Source organism: Scophthalmus maximus, chromosome 11 (genome assembly GCF_022379125.1).
Source record: "Scophthalmus maximus strain ysfricsl-2021 chromosome 11, ASM2237912v1, whole genome shotgun sequence".
Taxonomy (NCBI): domain Eukaryota; kingdom Metazoa; phylum Chordata; class Actinopteri; order Pleuronectiformes; family Scophthalmidae; genus Scophthalmus; species Scophthalmus maximus.
The window spans coordinates 2,757,029-2,773,331 of record NC_061525.1 but is presented as its reverse complement, the minus strand read 5'-3'; the positions used below and the strand labels follow the sequence as shown (position 1 = coordinate 2,773,331).

At 40.9% G+C, this 16,303-nt stretch overlaps 1 protein-coding gene across 3 annotated transcripts in view; it reads left to right on the top strand.

Moving 5' to 3' along the window:
* Window positions 1–16,303, top strand: part of LOC118299710 (seizure protein 6 homolog) — a 157,674-nt gene that overhangs the window by 54,874 nt on the left and 86,497 nt on the right. For 2 of the 3 annotated variants that reach the window (XM_035623656.2, XM_035623657.2), the window contains exon 2: window positions 9,958–10,524. In XM_035623656.2, the coding sequence (XP_035479549.2) occupies window positions 9,958–10,524 (567 nt within the window). The remainder of the gene's footprint in view (window positions 1–9,957; window positions 10,525–16,303) is intronic. The other variant, XM_035623658.2, reaches the window with a different exon arrangement.

Below are 16,303 nucleotides of genomic sequence, written 5' to 3'. Positions count from 1 at the left end.
TAAGAATTATATGAGCTGTCGGGACTTCCACGTATTTGTCGAGTACAGCTGGGCATCATTTTAGACGTGACGCCTTTTTTCCCACCTGTGCCACGTGACATGCTTATTGTGTTTATAAAACCATATTATAGGGAAATTATGCATTCTCACATTGTCTCATTTTGTGTGTAAGTGGCTTGTTGTATTTGTGAAGGGTCCACCAAAGAAAAAGCAGGACTTCTCCAGTTGGGCCACACTTTGAGCTCATTTGTTCAGTAATCAGACGATTTGAGGATCCATGGAAATGCTGGGAATGACAGAAATTAATTTATCCACGCCTTTATGAGATTGCAATGTGTTTTCTGTGTACTGCAGCCCAAAAATAAATACAAACAACTCTGAGACATTACACAGATACCAGTGTGGGTTGAGGAAACCCTTACCTGGAGGTTTTCCTTCAGGTCCTCTGGCTTCCTCCCACAGTCCACACATGCAGCTCAGGTTAATTGGGGACTAAATAGCCTCTAGGTGTGAATGCTAGTCTGTATGCTTGTCTGCCTCTATGCCTGTCCAGGATGCACCCACCTCTCTCCCAATGTCGGCTGGGACTAGTCTCCTGACTGTATCAGAATGTAGCTAACAGGAGCAGTTGTTGGTTTCCAAAGGAATTCCCTAAGATTATTGTTTAGTTGAACTAAATGAAATATGGAAAATAATTCAAAATAGAGATTGAACCATAAACTCCTCGGGAAAATGTTTGCAGAGGTTATAAATCAAGTGAGAAGAAGTCATTTTCTCAGAGACTTCTATAGAAACAACCAGTGGAGTCGCCCTCTGCCGGTCATTCGAGAGAATACAGGCTCGTGAGGTAGTGAACTGAAGTCAGATTGTAGAAAGTAAATGGGAGAAGAGCACACAGCGCCCGCACTTCTTTTTTCTCGCTACGGTGACCAACTCCTTTTACTTCTTCAACAGAGGCACAACACAGAGACACTTCCCCTTTGCCCTGAGACGCTGCAGCATTAGACATTAGACATAGACAGACTGCAAGTTCACTGCTGCAACTCTGTTTCTTCGGACCTCGCTGCTCACTGATATTTTTCGGCGTACGCCATTTCCGGCTTTTGGGCGCACGTACACTTTTAGTAAGGATCCTACGCACAGTTTTGTAAATGAGACCCCTGGTGACTACAGTACACACACAATTGACCCCCTCCCCCAAACGTAGTTACACTTTGACAGAAACACAGCCATCATCTCCTGGCATTATTTCAGTGTACTCTCTTGTGCTGCACAAGAGATATGTTGAAAGGAAATGTTCAGCCAATCTTGCTGGAGATGTTGAAATCAAAGATTTTCAGACTTTCATGTCTGTTTTTAGTTCATTCGCAGCAAGACAACTGCTTGATCCAGCAACTCCTGCTCTATTTGTTAATTCAAGAGATGGATAAAAGTGAATATTCCGGGAGGGGATGGTTCACCCTTCCCCTGGTTACTAGAATATTTATGTCTATGCAAGGAGGACACTCAGACTCATGAGTTCTCCTCACATCACAAAAAGACCTTAATGAACAATGGATATGCAACCTTATTAAACCAGAAATGTGTGTTGTACAATGAAGTTGAATAACTTTGGATCCATGGAGAGAGTCTAGAAATAATCTAGTGATCAGGCTTTGGACTGAGATGGTGGATTTCAGTCTCCCTGGCCTTTCTATCTCCTCCTGCAAACTCCTCTGAACTTTAATGACTGGGATTTGTATTGGACTCGTGGTTTATTTTGAGGGTAGGATTAAATTCTGCTGTGTCTCTTTGACAGCCCAGGGGAAAATATCAAAGTGTCTCACACTCTCCCCCATGCTGCATCACCAAGACCAAGGAACTGTGGCTGAAGTGAAGAATGAACAAAAGAAAAGAACAGCACAAACTGTGTCCTTTGTGGAAATGCACATTTATGGGCTTAGGCCCCAACCCTGTCTTAGTAAGCTGATTTAATATAACTTATTAAACTGTCAAATATGTTTGGCCAACAATCAGGCCTTTAGCATCATAGCAGCTCAGTGGCTTAAAAGATTATTTTAATAATTTTAACGCAGAGGACATATGACCCTCTTGCTTGACTCCATATTGACTGAATGTGATGTAAGTATGAGTTTAGGACTTCACTTTGCAAAGAGAGAGTGCTGAGACCAGTGCTTTGCAAGTATGTTGTGATGGCAATGTAATCATCAGTCTGCATTGTGCTCAGTTTTTTAGGTGAATGAATCACTATTTATGTACCGCACCAGAGTCTCAATGAGGGGGTGCAGAGACATAAGGCACAGGATTGTGACACCAGAGGCTAGGGATCACATCGGGAGTTCGGGACACCCGTCTGCACTCAGGTTTAGGCTACAAAAGCACTTAAAGTTAGGGGAATGTGTTGAGTATAAAGTCAAGATCATGATCTCTCCCTGAGCTTAACCAAGTGCTGTGAGATTCCAAATGATGGCGGCTGTGGCTCAGGAGGAAGAAAGGTTGTGCACAAACCAGAAGGTCAGATGTTCTATACCCCAGTCTGCATGCCAAAGTGTCATTGGGCAAGAGACTTTATCCTGTATTGCCTTTGGCGGCTATTCTGGCAATGTATGGATGTAAATTGGTGTGACTTGCACCATATACGCGCTTTGAGTGATTGATAAGACTGGAAAAGCCCATTATAAATACAGTCCATTTACCATTTAAATGTAACCATGTTACAGTTTAATCAAGCTGCAGTTACTCTGAATGACAGGATGTTGTACCACGAAATCTGATGTTTTTATGAAAAACAAATCAATTAACATGGTAAGTGATACTGATATCAGCATTCATCAACAATTCCCCATTATGTAAATAGAAACCATAACCCTGTTGGCATTACATCTTTTTCACTGTGGGCACTCACTTTGCTGTTTTCCATTATCATGGCTTATTAGGTTTCTGCGCGGGTTGCAGTCGGGCAGATGTGAATGAGGTCACCAAACACTATGTACAAATAACAATTATACAGGTGCAAATAGGGTTGATGTAAAACAAAAAAGAGAGAAACAGTAAAGTCAATTTCCCCACACATTTGCCCATTCGCCCACACATTCATGCAGCACAATATGACTCACACATGCCATTCACAAACTGCCATTCACAAACTGCCAATTTGACCCTGACAGTTGTCAGGGTCAAATTAGGGGTTAAGGACACCAGGAGGAACCAGGAGGAATTGAACTTATGACCTTTCAATGTGTGGAACGCTACACCCCCTGAGCCAAAAACCTGTTTTGAAAGTGAAACTATCGTCTTTCAGTACATTTGTTACTAGTGTCGTAACAAATGTATCAAATAAAACTCCCAAAACTGATGGGTTTATAACCAATATCTGCCCTTGGTTATTGGTTGAACAACTATATACTTCAAATAAAAAGTCCAGCATGAGTAAGCAACAGTACAATTCAACATATTGCCTGGTCCAATATACAGTATTCACAGTATTTATTTATACACAAAGACCTCCTCTTTACAGCCTCTTATTCATAAATTGAGATTAATGTCTAACAATTCTTACTTAACCTCCTGAATAAAATCCTGTTATCTGGCACAAGGCATCTTGTTAAGGTTAAATTTGGTGTTCATGACCTCAGACCTCATTATTATCTTAAGGCTCTGATTTCACAAATTGTGATGAAATTTGCTAACATTTTCTGCATTGTGGTAGAGCATGGAAGTCATATTTTTGTTAAGTGTTAAGTTGATATATTATACATTTTAGTTTTTTTTTCTTCCATGTCTGAAACTGTTAGCCTCTGTAGCCTCGAGACATTGACAGTTCCATTCATATAAGCGTCCATATTGCTGTTGCCTAGCAGCAGTGCTCTCACATCACTTGCCAATCACACCCTGTACATGACTTCCTACGTGGTAATAACACGCGTATGATTTCCATTTAAAGGCTGTCAGAATTTGTCCATTCAACTTGGCTAATGATCGTTTGTAGATGCTTCCTCGTCACCTGCTCCTGGCAGGAAACCTCCTTCTGCAGCAGAGAAAAATCACAAATTTCCCCTTTAAGTCATTCAGTTTTTCCACCTATACTCTCTGTCCTGCTCATTTAGATAGATAGATAGATAGATAGATAAGTACTTTATTCATCCCAAGCTAGGAAATTCTGGTGTAGCGGCAGCACGTTTCACACAGAACACATCACACATTAAAAAATATATACAATATTTACACAATAAATTTAAAATATGCAAACTGCCCAAAAAAATATAGAAATTAAGAATAATAAATTCACAGAATGTACATGAAGTACAGTCCCAGCACAGTCCCCTGTGGAGCTCCTGTACCACTCACCACCATGTCGTACAAACTGCGGCCTGCCTGTCAGGTAGTTTGTGATCCAGGAGACAGTGGACGCGCTGACACCCATCAACTGCAGCTTGTCACCCAGTAGCAGTGGCTGGATAGTGTTGAAAGCACTGGAGAAATCAAAGAAAGTGATGCTCATAGTACTGCCAACACCATCCAGGTGCAAATGGGCCCGCTGCAGCAGATAGATGACAGCGTCGTCATTTCAGGGTTTTATGGCTCTATGTCGCCGTCATACTACTTTCATCATCTGTGCATTATAAACCAATTGTGTATATAAACAATGATGGATATGAAACATGCTTCTGACTTTTGGTTGTTGAACGTTGGCATCACACGTATTGCCTTTTTACTCTGGCATGTGGAATGTTAAAGCATTACAATGGCGTGATTATACAGGCACATCCTTATTTACATTGAACTCAATATGCAATAGGGTATTGAACATTACAGGTGTAAGATGATCTGATTAGATATTGGAAGACCTTGAAGCATCGGTGTCCATATTAATGAGGATAAATTGAAACACAAGAAGGAGACAAGGACAACTTCTTAATGCTCTGCTAAGTCATAATATAAAGTAGAGGAGTGACATTCAGCACATGGACCCATGACCTTGTCCCTAATGCAGCATGTTTTGTCTTCACTACCTAAAACTCGTATGCAATATAAATATAGCCTTGACTTATGCCGAGTTCACACTACACGGTTTTTAGCCTGTTTTAGCGAAATCAGAGAAAAATCAGCGTGAAATCAGGGCTCGCAAATCTGCACTCGATAGCTATGTGTGAACTACCAAGGACGTGATCGAAGAGACTCGCCGAGGCCTCGCGGACAACTAAATATCTGGACAATATTATTGCCATTGTTGTTAATGAAAGCTGTCTTAATCTTAACGGTTTGGTGATCAAGACACTTGACCTGTGCCAACACATTGCATATTCTTAGCCTAGACTAACTTGGCTTCTTTGCACACACTATAGCATGAACACCTATCCTTTGGAGGGCTTGGGCTACTTGGTCTACGAAGGCCGAGACCGCAAAGTCCAACCAAAAAGGATACGGTCTGGTCTAGTATGGAGGATGTCCTATCTGTGTCACGCTCTTACTCTGTACCGTTGCATTGTAAGCTTTGTCACACGTCCAGGCTCCACTCACTGCAGCTGTGCCCAGCTTTTTAGACTCCTGTTATTGAATCTACCCATTAGATCACTTTCGTTGCTGGAATGGAAGAATACATTTGTCGGTTGCATTTTCATTTTCATACAGGATGTTGGTCTGACAAATAATAGGGAGAATAAGTCACAATATCTCAGCCTCAGTTTCATTAATTTTTTACCACTCTAATTTACCACCCCTTTGATATTCTCTTAAAAAGACACTCAAATTGAAAACCAAAGAGCAGATTTACTGTAACAAGTATATAAGTATATTTACTTATAATCAGTATATTTATTCAGTCATGAAATAGACTATATATGTGTATATATGGCCATGAAATTGTTTTAACAATAAAATATTACTTTGGCAACTACAAATAAAGTCATTTTTATCATTGATAAATCTGCCAACTCTTGGCAGTTTTTTCGATATCAAATAACTGTTAAAAAATTGACCCAACAAATGAGCGCAAGGTGACATCTAAAAAATCTTCACGAGAGGGGAAGAATTTATTTCTGCTTGATATATAATTATTATAAATAATTATTCAAATATGAATAAGGTACTTTTTATTTTTGGCTCATCTTCTAATTTAAGAATACATAACTGCTGCCCACACAGGCGGAATCTTTCCTAGAAATTATGAGAGTGCAGACTTTGAAACATGAAACACCCAGTGCTGTATAGTGAGAAGTTGTACAGAATACATTCAGTTAGACATGGTACGAGTGTTTGTTTGGGTTGAGATAAATGTGTTTAAATGTACTTGTGTCTTTTTTTTATTAATTAAGAATGCCTGTTTTTATGTCCCCTCATTCCTGAAACCCAAAAAGGACAAAACCAGAAAACAAAGTTGACTGCAAGCCGTCTCCTACTGCATCTGTCATTTTTCATGCACCCAACAGATTTACATGTAACTGACCAGGAACTGGCAAATACATTGCTCACCCAGACTGTGTACATTGCCGTTCACACATTTTAGCAGCAGTGGTGAGACAGACACACATCTCCTGTCGGTCATTTTGGTATTTTGTTTGACATTCATTGTTTTTCAGGAAAATTTACATGCCAATGTGCTTGGCTCTGTGCTGAGCTGTGTGTGTGTGTGTGTGTGTGTGTGTGTGTTTGAGGTTCTGGGTGGGAAGTGGCACAACTACAATAAAGCCTGATTGTTTGAAGCAGATAGCTATTAGCCTGCAGAGAGTGGGAGCTATTATGGTGGAAATGAAGCATTGTTAAAGAAACATAAGACTTTGCTCAGTGGATGATAGCCTCCTGAAGGGGTTTCAGATTAGATCTCTCAGGTGCACTTGGGAGGGGAGCGCTGATCATTACACTGGGAGAATTATAGCGGCTCATCAAATCTCCTCAGGAATGAATATTAAGTCTTATTACGAGGAGGATAGGGAGGGAAGAAACCACTGATGTGAGCAATTTGTGGGAATTGTTTGGATTGTACCATTTGGCGTTCTACAAGAGCTTTTCAGTATTCCAATTGACTCAGTAATGTAAAAGCAGTAGTGCACTGCTCCCCATGAAGAAGTGTTGAAAGGAAATATGGCTAAAATTCAGCTGTGAATAATGGAAAGACTTTGTTTCATGGAGTGTGAGTGAACATCCTGTCTCCGTCCAGAAAGATGAGGCAGGTTCTCGCAGCGCGATGTCAGACTGAAGTACGGTGAAGCAGAGCAGTGAAAAGGAAGAGATGAAAAGTGTGAGTGAATTTCAGATTTATTCTGTCGTCGTGAAGTTATTCTTTCTGCTGTCAAAACCACTGCAGCTTTGTCAAATGAAACTGAAACTTCAAGGCCGATAAATCAGCAACACAGTATTTGAGATTTGATTATCTCCTCTTTTGTGTAGAAGGTTGTTGTACAGCACATACAGTATGCACTGACAATGTACATGTGCACACAGATTACACTGGCATATAATTGAAACAAACCCAAAATCATAAGATCGTGTTGTTCGAAGGTCAAGGACAATGGTGGGCAGGCAGACTCAGCAGATTTGTTGTTTTTTTCAGAGTTGATTTCTTTAATTTACAGTGCTCACCACTGTCCTTGTGCCCAAAGACACTTGACCCAAAATATTTCCCTTGACTGCTGTGCCAGCAGTGTATGAATGGTGTGTAATAGAAAATGCACTGTATGTATGTGTGCGTGAATGGGTGAATGTGGCTTGCACTGTAAACCAGTTTGAGTGGTCAGTTAGACTAGTAAAGCGCCATATAAATACAGTCCATTTACCATAATATATGTAACCTATACACATATAAAATAAGTAAATCAATCATAAGAAATCAACTCAAGTGAAATCATTAGAAATATCCAAAAAGGTGCATGCTTGTCGCACAGTTTCACCTACAGGAGCAAGACAATCCAACTACAAGAAATGCACTGTTTCACATAAATGACAACAAACACAAAAATGAGCAACAAAGCAAATACATGGTGCGCCTGAACAAAGTAAAAAACAATTGACCTGCAACACATTAATGGTAACTAAAACTAATATATAGCAGTGTGTTTACTCTAATCAACTAATGTGCTTAGACGTGAACTGCAACATATTGCTAACACAAACCCTGGATAGTAAGTGGTTCATCATAAGTAGCAAGATGATGGACTGCCCTGTTTACCTGCGAGGGTGTCCATTGTTATTACTGTGATTTGTTGGTGGACTAGTGTATGTTCATTGTTTGCCGTTCAAAATTAGGTGCACAAACCAGAGAGGAACCCAGCAGATGTGGAAATTTTGTGGTATATGGCAAATACAAAATGATGACGGCCTTATGGTGGAATCTGCAGTCTTATATAATTTCAAGGCCCCTTGTAGTAGTTTTTTTTTGCCAAAGGCAAAATCTATTTTTTTGTATTACCTCTGCTATGGAGGTTACGTTTTGACCCCTGTCTGGTTGTTTGTTGGTTTATTGGTTGCTTGGTCCGGTTTTTTGTTTGTCAGGAGGATTACACAAAAAATACAGAACTGATTTCCATGAAACTTTCCAGGAATATTTTTGTTACCACTTTTTTTTCACATTTCTTGCCAATTTCCTTGAGAATCATGCATGGATGATGATGGAAAACATCAGTCATATTTAGGGGACTGATATCTATGAGTGTATGCAATTTTGTGTGGCTTGATTGCATGTAAAGGGACTGCTGCTGGATGTATGCTCTCTGCTGAGTGCCATTGTAGTCATTCTCACGTATTTTGCTTATATTCCCTAATGATTTTGTGTGTAATTGAATGACCACAAACCTTTCTGGTAAAAGGAGCGCTGAATGGTTTCAGGGGCTCAAGGCAAAATATGCTGAAGCTGTCATGTCTGCCTTTTCATGCAGTCTAGTGTGCTTTGTGCTCTCTACCTGACAGGTACTTTAGATGTGTACGCACAATATTTCTCACGGGGTGAAAAGACCAGAGGAATGCCTGTACGACGAGTTTTTCGACCATGTCTATAAGTAAAAGTCTTTCAAGCTTTTCTGAAGAGACACACTCAAATGCAAGAAAAAAATCCAACTGTCATACAGATAAGATAAAATGTACAAATAGGGCCAAATATGTCTCCTCAAAGGCATTTGGATGTGAAGAATGAATAACGAGTGTAAGAGATTGAAGAGCTTTGCTCACTTTCACATCTCCACAGCTCTGGTCCCGACTGCTTTTTAACATGTTCTGTCAGGGGTAATTGATTGATTTTGTTTGATGATAAAAAATATGTGTATATACTATACACTTGTCTGCACCATGTATGTAATAATACATAAATATAAGGAGTACAAGATTATCATTGATATGACATATAAAAATGCCTTATTAATCATGTAATGCGGCCCTTCAACAATGGAGAATGAGACAATGGAAATGATGGCCGAACAGCCATTGACAGAAAAATTAAAAAGCCTCTTTTTTCCATCAACAGAATGATTGAATGTTTGATATTTTACACAAAAAATGGGAAATAATAAAGAGTGTATAGTATAAAGTGGTGATGACAAATATTATGTATGCCTCTTTTCTAATAAAAAGCAAACATCTGAATTTTTAAAAAAGAAATTGAGAGAAAAACAGTTATGAAAAAATGTAAAAAGGCAAAAGAAATACATGGAAAATCTTTTTCAACTGTCAAATAAAAAGGTTGGCAAGTCACCATGTTAAATGTGTTAAAAATAGGTAGAATGAGACAGTTTTGGCACTTGTATGTTTTTTGACTTGACAGCCCCGTGGTTTCTTTCTCCATCATTATCCAATTGAAAATGGGATTGGCAGAGTGTTTGATGGCTATGAATGTAGAGGTTTGGAGCCAGAGCAGAGAACAGGCAGAATAGTGAAGCCAGAAATCTCTGCACCTGCTTGGTGATTATTGAGAATGTGGTATGAATCAATAATCTTCCAAATATACCTATTATTCTCTTTCATTCTCCGCAGCATCTGCCTCTGAGGATGCTCCATCAATCACCCCGGGGGGCCCTCCGGAGAACAGAGCCAGCTTGTACTCCACCACCCAGGACTCAGAAAGGAGACTCCCCGTGGTGTCCACCGCCCCACCTCTCACCATCCTGAACCACCACCCTCTCTACAGAAACCCCCCCCGACACCAGGCACCACTCGGCCCCTATGGTCAGCCAAACTACTTTGAAGACAGCGGAGGATCCAGCTCACATCTAACCGCTCATACTACCTTCCCCACCGCACCTTCTGGCACTCCACTGGGTAATGCTGATAAAAGGGCTTCAGATGAGAGCGCTGAAGGCTCTAACATGAAAACAACCCTTGTCATGCATGCATTAGCATCCACTCCTCACTCCAACTCCCCCATTCCAGGCACCACAGCAGTTCTAAAGCATCCAGGACATGCTCTAGCCATCCCCTCTGCTACTGGTTCAAGGGAGAAAGATGTAATGAGTCCAGATCAACCTGGAGGCAGTGACAAAGAGGAGACAACCACCACCACTATCACCACCACCACCATCATCACCACCATGCAGAGCCCAGGTAAGAAGACATTCTGATCATGCTATTTTTAATGAATGCATGAGACCTTTATTAGGACCACCCGTATACCTCCTTATTAATGCAATTATCCAATCAACCAATCATATGGCAGTGGTGTAGTGTATCAAAGTGTGTAGATACAGGTCAGGATGTTACAGTGTTCTTATGATAAGTCCACATCCACTTCAATATTGTCATCTTGTATAACGATACACCGCTCCCACCGATCCTGACACTTGTGATCTTTCCCTTGAGATACTGTTCTGTATCAAGCACCACCTGCAAATTGCTCTGGATCTTCTTGACTTTGCAGAAATGTCAATACTTTATCTTAAGAAGAAGTCACTGGGAACCTAAATCTGTAAGGTCAGGTCATGTGCACCAACTGGATTCCTCGCAGACACATCAGAATGGTGCAGTGTGATACAGTTTGACCCTGTGGGACAACCCTGCAAATGTCAAAGAAAACAGCTAACATGCGCTTGGTCAAGTTCCTTACCTGATGCACCTCCTCAGGTATTGGCGATTCTCTTCCACTGCTGTTTAGTGTCTGCGTAGTAGCTGTAGACCTGACTCTCGTCACTGGTAATAATAATTCTCAAGTTTGAGGTCCATGTGAAAGTCAAACATGTCCACCTTCAAGTGGTCACAGAAACACAAGGTTCACAAGGTTTATTGAGTGCCGCAAGTATTGATGGTGGAGTGGAGCCTCAGTATCAAGGTCTCTCTCATACACGCTAAATTGACTATTCATGTAGTGTTTTTATTTGGTCATATTAACCATTAAAAGGACTTTAAAGCACAAGTCATATTCACCCACTGCTATTTACACCGTTTTTTCTGTCACATTCATATACTGCGGGAAGAGCTGCAATGGCCAATTTAGCTGAAGCAGAAGCTGGGATCGAACTGCCAACCTTCGAGTTAGTGGATAACCAATTCTACCTCCTTAGCCAGTTTTACCTGTAACTAATGTTACATCCCCCAAAATCCATCTAATATTTATCGTAAAAAATCCTTCAAAACTGAGTCATATCCAAACATTGTCTGGTTTTCACCAACCACAGCAGTCCCCTCTCTCTTTCGAGACTTCATCAAATTATGTTTTTCTCTTTTAAGTGCACACATGCTGTCTACACACCTTCAACTAATATCGTATCCATTTGCATCTCTCTCCATCACACAGCCATGGTGCTGAAATAAATTACAATAGCATCACTGCATCACTAACCCTTAATCAAGAGGTCCAAACAGGGACCACGGCATAACACTCTGAAATGAAGAGAGGAGATGTGGAGAATAAATATCACGGCCAGGTTTTCTTGGTGGACTTTGCAGGGAGCAAGTTGGGAGTAGCTTAATTAATCAGCTCATCTGTGTGCAGGATGGCGGCATGTCAAAGTACAGACAGGCAGTACTGTCTGCTAAATTCGAAAGGAAGCTTAGGCAAAAGTTCGGTCGAAAGACCTCCCTCATGCTCTGCCTCATTCCTCTGTTGATTAACACTGCCTTTATATTCCTGATCTATTTCCATCTGCCGCCGTCCACTTTCCCAAACTGTCAAATCCCTACATTCACAATTTCAACTGGGCTTAATCCCAGGAAATGGGATTCCTGAGAATCCATTTCCAACATATTACCTGTTTCCTAGGAAATATAGAACTGGAAAGTGTAAGCGTAAAGCAAATAGTCTGAAATGAATAGAATATATTATTCCAACTAGTCCCTACTAAAATATGCGCAATTCCTCCCACATAAATGCCACTGGTTGTTGCAATTAGAGCTGGCACTGATTCAAACCTTATACCCTTTTTAGGCCAAGTCAAGTGTATTTAAGAAGTACATTTAGAACAATCAGAGTTGACCAAATTGCTATACAATAGATAAAACCAAAGAGAAGTACAAGAATGAAACAAGAATAAACACAACATAAATACAATATGATATTGTGAGTAAAAAAGCTGACAGCAAACTGACTAATGACACCTTCCCCAATGCCTGTAGACAAATTTGCCAATGAGTGGACAATTCCAATCATTGCTTACAAGGACAACCTTGCCGACTACTACAACAAGAATGGATGGCATTTGATTGTTCTACAGGCTACAAAGGAGAAAGAAGAGCTTCAGCTAGTTCTATTTAGTTAACCTAGAATACAATGTCTGCTAACAGCTTTGTATTAAAAAATACTTAAAAGAGTTAACAGTCCAGATGCCAAGTGGCATCATTTGGAAGGGGAAAACCACTGGATTCTCCAAAACACTTCCCTGTATGAAATACTGGTAGAGATGTTAGCACATGGCAGATTTACATTCAGCAGTAGTATATCACTATAGCACTGAAGAAAGACACTCGTAATCTCCATATTCATCCTTGCAGCTATAACAATATTCAAGCTCCAAGCAATGTTTATGTTATGATTATTCTAATGTATATGGACATAATTTAGCCTCTATGGTAAGAACAGAGACTCAGGTGCAGAGGGATTCACAAAAGGCAGAGTCAAATTCATTGCAGCAAGGTCTTTACTTAAAATTTTCCACAAACAATAAGCCATGCACAGATAAGGAGTGTGATAAAGGCAAACAGTATCAGACAGGCCATGAGGGCCGATATGAGAAAATGGCTGGCGAAGCAATCCATACACAAGGAGAAACAAACGCAATCATGCAGAGAACCAAGGAACACAGGGCAATATGAACAGGTTCAAACAACAAGGGCAGGTAAGTGTGTGGGCAAGAGATGAGAAAAGTCAAGGGGCCAGGAAACACATGAAGACAGGAACGACAGGTACACCAGTACACCAAATACAACAGGAAATACTGGAACATTAACTGGATTAGGGGTAGGCGATATAGCTTGACAAATATATCACGATATTTCAAAGAAATTGTACTATAACGATATTTATGACGATAAAGAAAAAGAATTCTGAACAACATCATATTAGTGATTTCAGCTTGTAGGCAGCAACATTTATAAGGGCAAACAAAATGAAGGGCATTTTGCATCCTTCTTTTCCAACTAGCTAGCTACTGTACAAAACAGCACTGTAACCCCCTAATGAAAATTTTAGGGGCACAAGCAGAAAATTTAGGGGCACACCTTAAATCAGCCTGCAACGCATATTATCCACATTTTCACCCATTTTTACTGTATTACTGATAAATGCTTTGGCAATGAATAGACAACCTACAGAAATTACAATGTGCTGTTTTATTTTAGGTTCACAATGTCATAATTTAATTGAATTGAATGAGGAAAAAGGGTCAATGGTTACTTTGCCATTGTTGAGTGAGATGTTAGCAGGGATTAATGAAAAAAAAAAAAAATCTGATTAAACTTTAATTCTTTTTTTGGCCAAGTCATTTTCATCTTTCATCTACTTTTTTAAAGGCCAGCTTTTCTCCATGGACCATGTGGTTGCTTCACATAGGTTTTTACGTAAGACAGTGGATAGTCTATACACACCTTTGACTCAAAGGCATTCTCAATAAGTGAAATGATAATATTCAAGCACCACCCCACACACAGCTTTGTTCTGTAATGCCTCATCAAGCGCACCGACATCAGGTCCGTCAAGCCCTTGGAACAGGCCGGTGAGGTGCAACGCTTGAGGTGGAGGGGAGGAGAGGTGAGGAGAGGGGCGACACGGACTCCGGTCTGGATGGGGCGGGTGGAAGGGATAAAAGAGCCAGCCATTCCAGATAAACCGCACCATGGCCAGCCCGGAGGCCGAACACGGGTGCATGGGAAACACTGAAGGCGAGTCGGGAGACCCCTGCGCGTAATCCGGGCAAGGCCCCATCGGCAGCGGAGGTGGATCTACACTGATTTCATGCGTGGCCTCTCTGTAATCTAATTGACGGAAATCGTAGCGAATGAGAACTATTATTCCTGCTTAGACGCAAAGACACACCAACAAAGGGTAGTTGACTAATCACTCCCGGACTCATCCCCCTCTCACACACATTGGTCTACATTGGCGGAGTGCGGACTCGCTCTGAAAAAAAAAGAAGAAAAGTCTGCACATTTGCAGGTCGCAAGCGCGCGAGTAGTTGTAAAAATGACTCGCACTGTCTCAAAAAATGGTCGCAGTCTGGAGCCCTGCTTATGAAAATAAAGTACAGATGTTTTCAAAACTTAAATAACAGATGTTGTCGTCACTTTCTCTGTTAAAATCACAGCCAGACTTTTCACTGTTCATTGCGGCCCATGTTTCCCTCCGTGGCTCTGATGTTAGCATGCGTTCTAAGCACTAGCTCGTATCAAAACACAGGCACAGTTACGTTGATGTGTGACGTAGACAGATGGGTCCTGGCAGATGAATTAAAACCCCCAGGCCCTGGCGAGTAGTCACGTCCTCGCAGACATGTGGCTTTATTCACTGTTGCTGAACGGACTGACACACTGTCGTTCTCAGACATCTTTGGGCTTGTTGAGCGCAAGGGAACGTCAATGCGTCATAGGTCATTGCGTCACTATATCATTGGCATCACTTTTTTTTTATCACGTAAAAATGTATTATGTTCTATGTATTATCGTGGACGGTATGATATGGCTACGCCCTAAACTGGATGTTGGTGTCATTCTGCCTTACTTATAATTGATACCAGCAATTGAATACACTGGAGTGGTCAGAGTGGGAAATGTATTTTTCCAGGGTGCATTTACCTTTTTTCAATATATGACTAATGTTTTAATCGTAGTTGAAGTTATACCTTAGCAACAAGCAGGGGCGTCACCTGCACTGTAAAACATCCGGGGCTGAGCCCAGATTCTTTGGGGCCAAAACCCAACAGCACTCACCCACTCACTCCTTCTGAGAGGAAGGCACTCAGCCATCACGTTCTCCCCCTTCATTTTGTCTGGCTTCCACCACTTATGCTCTGGTGCTTGATTGTCCATCCCACAGGCTGTCATCATCTGTCCAAGACGGCACTCTAAAATCTTTCAAGGTGATAGCCCACCAGCCCTCACCAGTGGGCTACCTCTTAACGGACTGATAGGTATCATCGTTCATATGTGGGACATTAGATTGCATCTCCATTTTCTCATTTCTTTCTTTTAAAATTCAAATCCGTTCCACTCTCATTACACTCACACATTATCGCGTTTCTATGTCCACTGTTGCATCCTGTTTCTTCCACTCTTCTCAGCCTTTCATCCGCTGAAAATATAAAAAAAATCCCCCTCTTACAAACCCTGGCAGTACGTCAAACAGTACTCAAACTTGCATGGCATTCATTAAAGTAATTGTGGATGAATTGCATATTTGTATGCGGCTGTATTATTTACAGTTTGCTGACTAGCTCCAGTACGAATGGTGCGTTTGTTTCGAGACTTGCTGGAAGGATGTTGAGTTAATTGTCCCTCCGTGTTTACACAAAACTGTGTGTCATCGAAAACTTAAATATCATGCACTAACGTTTAAGGCTTGTTTCTTGTGTTATAGAACAACTGACATATTGCATGATGGAGTTACCCCATGTCACCTTGTAATGGCTGAACCTTACCTGCATTCTGATTTGCTGCAAGAGCAACAGATCCTCACAAACAGTCACTGTTAAACGAAGGACACCCCAGCTCTCATCAAACAATCTTTGATTTGTGGTACATTTTGTCTGGCCCTATTTGTTCAGCCTCTGCAACAGCCCTGGCAAGACCAGCCAGATGAAAAACAGACCAGTCAAGATTGAGTCAGCCAGAAACAACAACATTAAAATGACTAAATGAATAAACAAAAGCCTTCTTACGATATAAGTAATGTTACTCAAGT